This window comes from Phalacrocorax carbo, chromosome 1 (genome assembly GCF_963921805.1).
Source record: "Phalacrocorax carbo chromosome 1, bPhaCar2.1, whole genome shotgun sequence".
NCBI classification, from domain to species: Eukaryota; Metazoa; Chordata; class Aves; order Suliformes; family Phalacrocoracidae; genus Phalacrocorax; species Phalacrocorax carbo.
The window spans coordinates 53347888-53361556 of record NC_087513.1 but is presented as its reverse complement, the minus strand read 5'-3'; the positions used below and the strand labels follow the sequence as shown (position 1 = coordinate 53361556).

General features: G+C 39.9%; 1 protein-coding gene across 1 annotated transcript in view; it reads right to left on the bottom strand.

The window, feature by feature from the left end:
• The window catches only part of ANO4 (anoctamin 4), a 135699-nt gene that overhangs the window by 105881 nt on the left and 16149 nt on the right, over positions 1-13669 (bottom strand). The window contains exons 4-5 of the mRNA XM_064450042.1: positions 7492-7628; positions 274-432 (exon numbers count right to left, since the gene is read on the bottom strand). Of these exons, the coding sequence (XP_064306112.1) occupies positions 274-432; positions 7492-7628 (296 nt within the window). The remainder of the gene's footprint in view (positions 1-273; positions 433-7491; positions 7629-13669) is intronic.

Here is a 13669-nt window from a genome sequence, read left to right as displayed (position 1 = left end):
GCACGGTGGGTGAAATTCTGTGGCCTACTTGTGCATAAGGTTGAAAAAGATGACTGTAATGGTCTGTTTTGGCCTTCAATTCAAGCATCTGATTTTCCTTTAGGCTATGCTTTCCAACTGCTCTGGCAATAAATAGCCTATATTTATGCATGCTTAAAAGCATTTTTCCACTGCTACAACAGAATGAAGGGGTTTCGGAGTAAACAAAACTCATGCCCTCAGATTCTACACAGATTTAACTGTTGGAATTTTTTTTCAAGAAAGCTGCCTTACCTCTTTTTCCATTTGAAGACCTTCTGCTCTGATATTTCTCTCAAATACTTCCCTCTTTTCTGTCTGTGGATTAGATTTTCTATATACCAGGATGTAATCAATCCGACATTTCCCATCTCTAAAATATAGTCCATTGGCTTTGTTCTTATCAGGTACTTCCTGTAAAGAGAAAGTTAAGCATTTCAGTAACATTCATTTGCTTTGGTAATTGCTGCACAGATGTTCGCATCAGCAGTTTTCAGTAATACTCAACAGGAAAGATAAGGAATCAGAACAAGCTGTTCAAGTGTTTAGGTGCTTCACATATAGTGCCTCTGAGGTCATCTGAAAGTAGTACAGACTTCCGCATCTAGAAACCAGGAAGTCTTCTTAGGCAGATGTTTGGTCATATAGGCACGGGATAGGACAGAACAGAGAACGCAAGCCAACCCTACTCCCCCACCATCCTCTAGAAAATTAAGAATAACTTCTTACATATAAAATAAAGCAGAGAATAGTGTTACTGAAGCATAAATTTAAAATTCAGAACTTAGCCTGGTAGAATGTTTTTGTACATGTGAGAAGAATAAACAATGGTATGAACATTTACTCTGGTGAGAAACACTAAGTCCTGGCACTGAGATTCTCATTGCTTTGTGATGACTATAGTACCTCTGCCTCACAGGACACAGAAAGGATATGAAGGTCCTGTACCTACCTCATCATATCCCATCACACTAACTACAGAGTATCATTGGCTTAAGGAACAGTTGAAGAAGCCCACTGGATTTATTTGAAAATAATTCCTGGTCTTTGGTCTAGCACTATGTAAGCACAATACTGTTCTTGGCTATTTCCTGCAAAGAACAGGCCTGTTCAAATGTTTGCTCTGACAGAAACAACCAACTTGATTTCACTGTTAATAAGAGGTCAGGCAGGTCCCTCTCCTGAGATCTAAAAGACTAAAATACTAGTCTTTTTTCAGAAATTCATGAGATGAAACTCTCTACAGATCCTCCTCACAGTATAACGCTACTTCCACATAATGCAAGTCCTGCCCAGGGGTTAAGCTTCTTTTGCTTTCAAACAAGTTGAAATTGTGTGGCAGTTTGTGGGCTGGAGCGTTTCGCACAAGAAATGTACACTGTGAATGATATATGAGAACAAACAGCACCCCGTCAGGGCAGTATAATGAGCAGGGCCCTTCAGGGACCTCCAGATCAGTCCAGCTCCAAGCTGAAGGGAGGGTTAGGCTAATTCCTCTCTGGTTTTTCCAGAATTTGCTCAATGATTCCTTGCCAGAAATAGCTATGCCCTATAATACATGATCAAATCTCTGGAAAAAAAAAAAAATTTTGCCTTTCACATCTGGGAACAGTCAGGAATTTTCCAAATACTTTCTCCACAGGAGAACTGCATCTTAATATAAATTGCAAAAAGCGAACACAGTAATACGATAAATGATTCTTACAGAAGAAAAAAAAAAAGAATATTCCCATTCAAAGAGTTTAGGGTAAGCTATCTTCCTGATTCTCAGCAGGCATTTTGATTAAATGCACACCCCAGTGAAAGCATCCCAAATGTCCCATCCCCTTGGCATATCCAGTTTACGGAAGGCAGAACGGGGAATTTTTCTAAGATTCTTTTATTACAGTGCCTGACTCCTGACACAGCTTAATGCAGACTTGATATAGTGGAACAGTTCTTTGAGCTGAAAAAGAAGGCGAGGAAAAAGATTTAAGCCCTAAGGAAATAACAGTAAAAAACCATTTATATCTATACTGCATATCATGCTGACAAATTATATTATCAGGATATCAGAAGTATTTTTCACAGAGCATTAAATATCAAAACAGCTCAGGAAGCACAGTTTATTTTTTTCCATAAAATATTTATGTTGAGAAGATATAAAAAACCCCAAAAGGGTATTTAAGGTTATTTAAATAAAGGAAGGGTGTAGTAGGAGTTTTAGAGGCTATGGGCCAGCTTGGTGGTCCTGTTCTGATTTCTAAGCCTTCTGCTGAGCCATCCTTCCTGTCCTGAGGGTCCCAGAGTCACCACATATATTTTAGCAAGCAAAGCAGTGAATAGAAAAGAATCTGTAGAGCAAAACAACCTGTGCTAAGGACCTGCTGTTCATGCTATGTAGGCTTGAGGGCTTATTTTGGGCCCACTCTAGTCTGGTCCAGGAGACTCAGTGGAGTACATCTCACAACTTATTTGCATCCAGAAAGAATCCAGGTTTGAAATCCAACACTGCTCTGGAATGCAAAGCATGGGTAGGGGCAATTGAGAGACTCACTTCAAATGCGTGCTCCTGATCTGAACTAAAATGTTAGCACAGACCCATCCAGAGTGCACCACAAGTCATGTACCTTTCTCTGTGTGCAGTAGTGACTCTGCTGGAAAAACAGATTTGCCCTTTATGCTTCCTATGCTTCATCTTTCTCTGAAGAAAATTGGTTTGCCCTACACTGACTCACCAGTGCATGTAGAACCTTACTTTAAAGAGTGTCTATGAGATTTAGCTGAATTATTTGACTTGTAGGGCTTCTTCCCCTATAAATATGACTTCCTGAGACAACTGCTTTCTCTTGGACACTCCCAACAACAGTATTGTCATTTTTTGCTCAGAAAGGCAGCTTGAACTCTCTTTATCTGTACTTGGAGGTCCTGTTCATTTTAGGAACACAGTATGTCAAATCCAGACTGATAAACCCTACTAGACTGCTATGGCCTCTGAGAAGTAACCCCTTCTGTTGCCCTCTGTTATAGAATCATAAGGTTGGAAAAGACCCACCAGATCATCATGTCCAACTGTATTATAGCCTATAAGGCAGCTTTATAGACTAAGCCTGGACTTACAAGAACTCTGAGGATCTAACTTCATATGGAGATAGGCTGGCCCAGCAGTGTCAGGAAATAGCAGATGAAGGGCTTTTGTATTGTCCACAGTATTCCAGGTTTAGACAGTCTCTAGACAGACTTTTCTTCTCCCTTGAGCTTTGCTGACCTGTCTCCAGACACTGCACCTCCTTCCCCTGTGTTATGACTTCAAAATTCCATTTTCCTAAACTGATTACAAAAAAATATCTAGAACCAGGTCTGACTGACTTTTTGGTGGGAAAGTGGTCTAGTCATGTATGTCAAATCTCCATTCCTTCTGCTGAAAAAGGATGACGGAAGAAAGTGGAAGAACAGGAAAGACTTCACTGTAGCAAGAAGTTTAGCATTTCTGGCTATCTTTGCAGCTTAATTTGTAATATGCATACCTCAAGTTCTATAATCAGCAATTGTTTCCCAAGGAATGCACTAGTTTTGATATTCTTAGACCCACAATTGGGAGCCATCAATGTTCATAAACATATGACTCATACACACATACCTGCCAGGAGAGCTTTAGACTCAAGGGCTTACCCCAAATGTTTCACTATCCAAAATCAGAGGATTCGTAACCCTAACAGCTATAGGGACTTTAAATAGAACATTTAAATGAAAGTGCAGTTAGGGAAATCAAGGAAATTTGAAACTTTACCTGCAGGTCTTTAAAAAAATAGATCAGAAGGGACTACAATATTCACTAATTTAATGACAGATTAGATTCTTTCTTGATTCCTAGTTATTTTTGTACCTGGTTATTATCAGTATGGATGCTCAATGAAGATAGGATCTTTGAATTCTAAAGAGATCGCCTTTTCCTGTTGTTTGTGACTACTTGAAATAAGAGTCCCCTTCATGCGACTTCAGAGCTGGTGGAGGGGGTTAATACCTGCACCACTAAGTGATAACTTATGCAGAAAAGGAGGAACCCAGCACCATCCAGTTTTTAAAGCACAGTTCTAATCAAAGAATGAATATATTTTGTCTGTGTGTTCTTTTAACTTAATATACTTTTGCCCATTTAGATTATAATTTTGTGGAAGCTGCAACTTTATTTCTCCATATATCTTCACTGGTTGATATATTCTTCTTGACACCATAATATATATATAATGACATGGAGCTTTTCTAATAATGAAATTATCTAGGATGCAAAATCAAGTGCTCAGAAGTTAGGAAGTAACAGATTGGTAGTTTTCTCTGAAAGCTTAGATAATCTTTTTCCACATCCATCCTGATCACTGAAGAAGACCGGTATTTGATGGAAAAAAGCTGCATAGTTAGCTTGTATTCTGGTAAATACACACAAGAAAACTGAGCTGAAATTGTACAAGCTACCATAAGTACCATAAAGAACATCGGAATTCTTATTTTCCAATGTGAATACCTTTCTTTCTGCCATAATCTTCAGTGCAAGTTCCAATTTATAAAAGAAATTGTTAGAACAAACTTTATTCAGTGCAATGTTAATTACACTGCCCCCAAATATCCACAGAGTTTGATGCTTAAAGTGAGGACTGTAGGAATGAATCCTACAATTTTAATTTCAAAACTACCTACATTAGTTGGAATGTCAAGAATGGGCTATATAAGCTCATTTAAGAAGCCACCAAGTTTTGTCCCTTCTCCATCACTCTCCCTTGTTTGGATAAAGAAGACTAATTTATTACTCCACAGAAAGAAAGGCAGAATGGATGCCTAACTATAGTACAGCTTCTAAACCATAGTCCTTTAATTTTTACCTTCTTTCTGATGTTTCTGCAGTCCTCAGAGAATGAAACTTCAGTGGAAGTAATACAATATTTTAGTGATAATATGTCCCTGGATTTAAACTGTAAAGTATATACCTATTTGTTATATTGGCATATGTAAAAAGTATTTTGATCAATGCACACAAAGGGAAATGTCATTTTTAATTTGCTTAGACTGTAGCTATGTTTGAATGAAACATAAATAAAAGAAAAAAAACCAAACCAAAACATCTCCAGCCAAAGGACAAGCTGAATCCCAATCTGGCTCTGCATCTGTTAAGGAACTGTTGATAAAGCTCCGTCCATAAAGTCTTCATTGGATCTTTTGGTTGAGCACGAACAACTAACAGTTGAAGGAAACAATATTTTAACTTGTCAGCTCCACAAAAGTGATAAGAAACCTTTGCTATGTTCTTGTAAACTTTTTTGATTGTAAATTTGTTTTAATGAATTCAGACAGAAACCATATTAAATTATTTGACTGCAAACAAACATCAATACATTCAGAGAGACTTCCATTGGGGCCAGATCCCCTGTCCTGATCATAGAAACATGGAATCATTAAGGTTGGGCCGCCCCTTGAATATTGTGTTCATTTTTGGGCCCATCAGTACAAGAAGGACAACGAGTTGCTGGAGCATGTCCAAAGAAGGGCAGTGAAGCTGATGAAGGGTCTAGAGAGCAAGTCTTAAGAAGAGAAGTTGAGGGAACTGGGGTTCTTTAGTCTGGAGAAGAGAAGGCTGATAGGAGACCTTATCGCTCTCTACAACTACCTGAAAGGAGGTTGTAGCGAGGTGAGTGTTGGTCTCTTCTCCCAGGTCACTAGCAATAGAATGAGAGGAAATGGCTTCAAGCTGCACCAGGGGAGGTTTAGATTGGATGTTAGGAAAATTTCTGGCATTAAGCAGGACCAACAGGCTCTCTTAGCTACTAAACTGAAGCTTGAAGCTTCAGATTATAGTTCACTGTATCGTTGAGCTCCCATATTTATCCATAAAACCATACAACATCTAAACAATGTATCTTTTCCTTCTGAAATTAAGCAGGGACCAAGTACCTTGATTTTTTTTAGGCTACAGCATCCCTCAGCTCCCATTAGACTTTCAATTTTCTGGGTTTTTTCCTTTTATACATATACATGACCTACATTGCTATTTTCCTCAGTTACGGTTATGTGAAAAAAAGAAAAAGATAATCTGTTCAGTTAGGAAACTATACCTCAAACATTTTCCCCTTCCCTTTAAAAAACAACAAAGAATACATTGAAGAGGAAAAAAAAGTTTTGCCATAATAGCAGCATATGTTGCTCTATCTCATCCTCTGTCCTTCTGACCATTTTCTGTTCACTTTTCCTCTTTAACATGCAAAGATCATGTGCCTTTCACCCATGTCCTTTTGTTAGTGACTATATGGTACATGAACCCAAAATGCAACACATGAATATCATGTCAGGTTAACTTATTACAGTGCAAGCAGGCAAAGAGGGCCCTTTGCAAGTTGTATGGGTAGTTGGGGAAGAGCAATGACTAAAGGGGAAGGTGAAATTGTGAGCAAGGTCAAACATATCTCTGGGTGCCCTGAATTTTGTTGCTTTAATTATCTGTCTAAACATTCCAGGAGTGCAGCTCTCTATGGGCTGAATTTCTAGCACAAGGAGAATCTCCAAATCTCTCCTCAGCAGTGTTTCACAAAAGAATTTGCACCACAAAACCCCCTAGCTCCTGAAAAAGACATAGTCTCTAATTATATCTTCTAAATTTTATCTAAACTAGTAAACAAAAGAGGGTCAGGGCAGAGGCTTCAGCGATATCCTGTGGTTTTCAATGGTTTTAAAGTTGTTAGTATGCTCCTTGCCAGTTCTGCTCTGTGCCAGTCAGACCTCTGCCAAAAATCCTCAGGCGCAGCTTGCAGGTAACATCAGACCACTCCAGCAAGTAGTGTGGATGCAGACACACTCCTGAGATGGGGGAAAGGAAACATGTCCCTGGTCTCCTCACTCGCTGAGGACATAGCCCTAACATCCATGGGTTGTAGGGCAGTTGGAGGCAAAGTTAGAGAGTATCATGTTCATTTCTGCACAAAAAGCAATTTAGGCCCAAATTTTCACACTTGGGTCCATGATGCTTTGCTGCCTTAAGACATAATTTAAAATGTACTATGTGCTGAATGATTTCTCCCTGGCATGTTCTCTGAATCACCATTTTGCACCTTCAGGTCACTTATTCTTTGCTGGAAGGGGATGTGTCACATACCTGATACCCAATAGTTCTCAGAGAGATTTAGGATAAATTCTCCTCTCTCTCTCCCTCCATCCCTCCCTCCCTCCAAAGGATTAATATAGGGAAAACTTCTCCATTATTTCCAGAAGCAGACAACAAAGACCCGTATAGACTTTTAAATGGAGGTGCATGAAATCAATAAAATCTCATTTTAACTTGATATATTTTATATTTCAGCACTATAATCTTGGAATGGGAAAACAGTCCCCATGACAAATGTCAGATACCTGTTGTCTTGCACAGAATGAGATTTGAATTCAAATTACATTTACTCCTTCTTTATAATGGGCATGAATAGTTAGTATATTAATAATTCTGTGTGTTCTTACCTCTCCTACAACTTCCAACCTGCTGGCATCATCAGAAGTACTGGTCAAATTACCATGGTGAAGCAGGGAGTCATCGTCTTTGGAAGGGCTGTTCACACCTTCTAACTCATCAAAAAAAATGTTGACATCCTTAGCTACTAAAAACAAAAATAAAAGTATACATTCAAATCACCTTTGAGCCAAATGAAGATACCGAGTATAACACATTAACAACAATCCCACTTTTTAGTTCTGGTTTAAGTATCTACTATCTTAAATTCAAAATCTCCTGCAGATTGGAGGAGTGCTTTCTTCACTGGTGAGCCACATAAAGATTAGGATACCACAATACCTCTCTGATGACTAAGAAGTGATCTTCTGTCACAATAAATCATACATTAGCTATTTCTTTGGCTTCTCTTGAGGTAAGTGGCTTAAACACTTGCTTTCTGGATTACTACAGTCTCTGAAAATTTCTTATCATAAAGAAGCAGTTTTTTAACCTAGTACATAAAGTATCAAGTTAGAAGTACAAACCTGTGGGGCAGCCAAAGGCAGAAGACTTCAAACAAGTACTGTCACTTGAAAGGCATTGAATAAATGAACGTGGGCAGAAGTTTGTCTTTGCACAGTTTGGCATGTTTTGATGCATATAAAGCTGGCACTTTCAGATCTACCTACTGCACAGCCCTTAGTCATGCATAGAGCAATAGCAGACATCTACAGGATGCTGTAGTAAACCTAACCCTGACAAAAAGTGAAGAGATTTAAGGGCCTGGAGCACATCCGCCCCTGGGGATCTGGCAGTGGGGCTCAGGGCCAAGGCAGAGACAGTACAGTCAAGGGCAGCCCCATCCCTCCAGTGTCTGTGGGGAGAGGCCCCCAGACAGCACCAGGGGGAAGCATTGCCCAGCCATCCTGGGGCTGTGTCTGACCCTGGTTCTCCTCACCAGGCCTGATCCTGATGTCAACCCGTGGGCTGACATCCCAGACTGGCCTTGGCCCGCCCCCCACCCCTGACAGGGCCTGGCAGCCTGGGCCTGTTCCCCCACCCTCCCCGCCCTGCTGGGATGGTGGGACAGGCCCAGGCTGCCAGGCCCTGCCCGGCCTCCCTGCCACGGGCAACCCCGGGCCCCACCAGTGCCCTGACAGGAGACACCTGCTTGAGTAAATGGGTTGAATTTCCTCCACCTTTCACACAATACCATGTCACGTGATAATCGTATTCTAGTTAGAAAAAAACTCTACAACCCTAGGAGGAGTGAGTTAAAGGCTGGCACTGTACTCAATATCAGAGCAGCGTTAGCTTTAGGTGGCATTCCCTGCTCTGCTGAGGAAGGAGGCAATGGGAAGCTGTGCCAAGTCTATAGTCCCACATAAGGGTCACTGAATGGCTGTTGGATGGGAGATGTGAACTGGGCAGGCTGCGGCCAGCAAGGTCCATCTTTGCGCTCCATATGCTGCAGGTGTGGTGTGGAAGTGTGATGAAGAGATGTGTGGTGGGGGGAAGGAAATGCCTTTTCTAAGGATGAAACTTCAACTGGGGATAGACTTCAACTCTCCAATCTCATGTTTCAAAGGCAAAATCCAGAATTATGACAGTAGAGTCGTAACTGTTAGAAGGGACCCCCAGAGGTCAGCTACTGAGCCTCCTCCCCTGACTAGAGCAGGATCAAACATCTATCATTCTTGACAGGAATCTGTCTAACCCACTATTTTTCACACTGCTTTTTCAAACTTGACTGACTTTTGGAATAATTTTTCTGTTGTGCAATAACCTCCTGATCTTTTTGCTTCGCTGCAACTCCCCTGACTTCATGACAGCCAGTTATAATTCCTGTTGACAAGAATTTATATTAACAGGGAACAGCCAAAAATCTCTACTTGCTGGTGGCAACTTAGTTCCATTTCTAACTCCTGGCGTAGGTGTAAAAAATCCATTTCCCCACTGTGGACAGACCAAATAGCTGCCAGAAAGTAAAGTCCATTATTTGTTCCCAGGCATCACGAACGTTTTGTGACCTCCTTTTCACCTTTCCCTTCTTCAGGGGCTATGGCCCAGTTTAAGAAACCTTTTTAAAAAAATCTCCGATGCTCCACAATCTCTGCAGGTGGCCTATTTTTCACTATCACAAGCTGAAGAAGGTTTTCTTCTTAATATTTGTCCTGAATATGCACCTATGTTGCACTTAAATATATTATTCTTTTCCCAACAACCAGTCACGAACATGGAGAAGAGATTACTCCCTTTTTGTACATACCTTTTGAAGTATCTACCCAGGTGTACATAGGTAAAAAAGAAAACCCTATCAAAATATTCAAGGATGACTCCTTCATTTTCATGCATAAAATAAGGACAGGGTTAATAAAATGCATTAAATTTTCAATTGCAATATTTTTGCTTATAAAGCCACTAAAAATTTCAGAAACAACAGAAAAGTCTTCACATCCAAATGAATCCACTCTAGATACTAAGCTAATGAACTAAGCTAAGCAACATAATTTTTAATAGAAATTCAGAGTTTTTAATACTTTTAACAGCATTTTTTCCATCCAGACAGTATAATGATAAGAAATTCTGTGCCAGACTTACAGTTTTTAGGGTAACAAACTACTCCAAGTTTAGCAGTTTTGGAGTTGCATACTGACTAATCTATCTATTATTCTTTGTATCCTAATATTAGAATCACACAATATTTAATCCTTACTTCATACCATAATTGATCAGTTTTAGATAGCATCCTCTGTTCTGTAGGATCTCAAGCAGCTTTTACAGAGATACTGGGAGTAATAGCTTCACCCATTTCACCTTCTTTTATAGTGTGCGTATCATCATAGTCTGTGAATATATCAGAGATAGAAATCCTCTTTTTTGCAGATACTAAGTTTCTCTTGCTGTTTTAAGGCTGTTTTACTATCAGTCCATTTATTTTACTTACCCTTCTTTTGCGAAAAGTGCCAGGATATCATTAGAGACAAATGTCCAGGATTGAGTTTTCCACTTTAAAACTGGCCTTGGCTTCACACCATCCTGTTCTCAGTTATAGTTGAGCTTACTGACAGGAGTGGAGTGTGAACAGCATCCTGGTGTTTTGTTTATGTGGAGAGCCTGCAGCTCCTCCATGTCACTGTGTCTGCATCCAATTTGAACTAGGACAAACTACAGAGGTTCCAGGAGGCTCAGAAGGCAAAAAACTGACTCCAATTTGTACCACATGAAGCAGCAATGTTAAAAAACTATTTGCCACCTTGATTCTTTTCAGTCTACAGAAATCATACTAGAGATGCCTATAAAAGACAGGGGAACTGCACAAGACAGCACAGTCGCACCACCTGTCCTTCACTGTTGTTACTGTTTCAAAGGGCAAGACTGTAAACATTCCATCTCATCAGGTAGTAATCTCGATGTAGATCATGACCAGCTTTTGCATACATGTTCATATGAGAAGAATTCATCTGAATACTCAACAGAAAGAACTACTGAAACAGAAAACATTTTGAATGACTTTGAACTTCACTGAACTGAAACCCAACACAGTGCCTTCATGAGAGTGACGCATGAACCTGTATGTGACCAACACCTCAATATAGTCTGAAAACAACTGTGGAAAATATAAAAATAATTAAATAGTGGAGCTTTCTGAAGATTATGCAAGATCTATATCTCTTCCAGACAGAGGCAATGAAAGATGTAAAAACAAAAGCTTTGCCTGTATGCTATGCTCAAGGGAATTTGAACTTGCATTTTCCTGCCATTAAGACTGCCTTCACATAAAAGATGAGGCCTTTGAGAGACTAGAATTGCTGCTTCCTGAAGTGCCAGTAATGCTTTGGGTTGCAAAATAGATGGTTTTAAGTGGGTGTTTTGAGATCCACAACTTGGTGTGTAAGAGAATGAACGTATTTGGGGGTTTCAAGCAAAGAATTACTGGATTATTCTGAGGACTTGTGAGAAGCAAAAAATCTTATTTCAAGGTCACTGAAATCCAGCCCATCTCAGCAGTGTCTACAAGCTGTGGAAGCAGTGAATCTCAGCTGGTTAGTGAAATTAGCTACCAGGACCTGCCCAGATTACCTGTAGTAAAAAATTGCTTATATCAGAAGTATGCAGGTAATTGGCATGCTAGTTGGTAGCTTCAGCAAATAGGATAAGCAGTGAAGAGGTGTGATGAACTACCTCATCAGCACTACAGTTGTCTGTTTCCTTCCTCCAGTTGCAGTAAAGGTGTGCTGCTGGTGAGAAAATGGAGCTCTTTACACTGCAGTTGCCTTGCTGTGCATGTTTTTGAAAATACACTCTTAGTATTTCAGTCACTGAAATTAAACATGGGGCCTTAACATTTGCTAGGAACATTCTTCTAGCCCAAGTCTCATTGGATACTTAAGAAAAAAAAAAAACTATTCCACAGAACTAAATAAATAATTTTAAAAGCAAATCCCGTTTGCTTTGCTTTAATAATGGTGATGGTACTTACAAGCCAACTCTCCTGCTGCCTGTAGCTAGCTCAACCATTCCACTCCAATGGACATGAACACCTATCCTGCCAAATGTTGCTAAAGGCATAACAACGGCTCCATCTTTTCTCTCACCTTCGGATCATGACATGCACATATCCACAAATTACCTTAACAGGATGTTATATTATAGTTTTATCATATATATGCTATTTGGGAGACAGACTGGTGCTGGTGTATAGTCATATCTTTTTAGCAGTGAAATTTAACAGCAATGCAGAGCAGCAAGTACTTTGCTACGTTGCTACAGGAGATACTAAGAACACCCCCTCTGGTTTTAGATCAGCTTAAATATGCAAGCTCTTTTCTCCCCCTCATGTTCCATTTTGTGGAAGAAAACCCCAAATGATTTGATAATTCAGAATCCCTTGAGAAGCTAAAAAATTATGGATATACAAATATTTTTATCCCAAATATCCCCAAAACTGAATGCTGGGAAATTCTGAGCAAGAATCTGTGCACAATCTCAGTGGGTCCACAAGCCACTTTGGACCAAGAGGCTGATTTAGATAGGGCTCAAAGATAATATAACTCCTTTAACCTTCTGAAGATGGATCCTCAAAAACTGAGGTGCCTAAAAATAAGAATTTTCATTAAAAAATAGGACCTGACTGTTTTTGTGTGGCAACATGGAAGCATGCTGTGTTGGTTTTGGCTGAGGTAGAGTTTATTTTCTTGACAGTATGTAGTATGGGGCTGTGCTTTGGATTTGTGCTGGAAACAGTGTTGATAATACAGGGTTTTTTTCATTACTGCTGAGCAGTGCTTACACGCTGCCTCTCTGGCCATGCCACCAGGGAGTGGGCTGGAGGTGCACAAGAATCTGGGAAGGGACGCAGCTGGCACAGCTGACCCCAACTGACCAAAGGGATATTCCATACCATATGACATTGTACTCAGTACATAAAGTGTATGGAAGAAGAAGGAAGGGGAGCAACATTTGGAGTGATGGCGTTTGTCTTCCCAAGTAACCATTACACATGATGGAGCCCTGCTTTCCTGGAGGTGGCTGAACACCTGCCTGCCCATGGGAAGTAGTGAATGAATTCCTTATTTTGCTTTGCTTGATTGCGTACAGCTTTTGCTTTACCTATAAACTGTCTTTGTCTCAACCCATGAGTTTTCTCATTTTTACTCTTCTGATTCTATTCCCCATCCCACAGGGGGGGAGTGAGCAAGTGGCTGTGTGGGGCTTGGTTGCCGCCTGGGGTTAAACCATGACACATGCTCAGAGATCATGTTTCTGCTACTTAATTGTCATTTTATTACCACTTGTCACACCAAGCCGTCAAGTATACTCTAGCTTTAGATAATGCAAGCTGAAGATCAATATTCCAGAAACTGCTCTTTGGAAGCTTTTAGGCCTGTTAGTAACACTAAGGAATGAATTTCCTTAAAAATTCTTACTGGCAATGTCTATAATAATTATAGAGTATTTTCACATGTTAATGGGGGTGGAAAAAAATTATTTGGTTTAAAAGCACCAATACTGGAGAATACCCCTTAATAAAAATCCTGAGTAGAAAACACCTGTTTTGCAGAGACTCATAAAGCAGAAAAATTCAAGTATGAAAACCCAAGAAATTTTCTGCAAAGACTTGTTTTGAGTCCTTGTCACCTGCAGTCTGTTGTGAATATCAAATAATTAGGATAAACATGCCTAAATATTCTTTCTAGGGTGGTT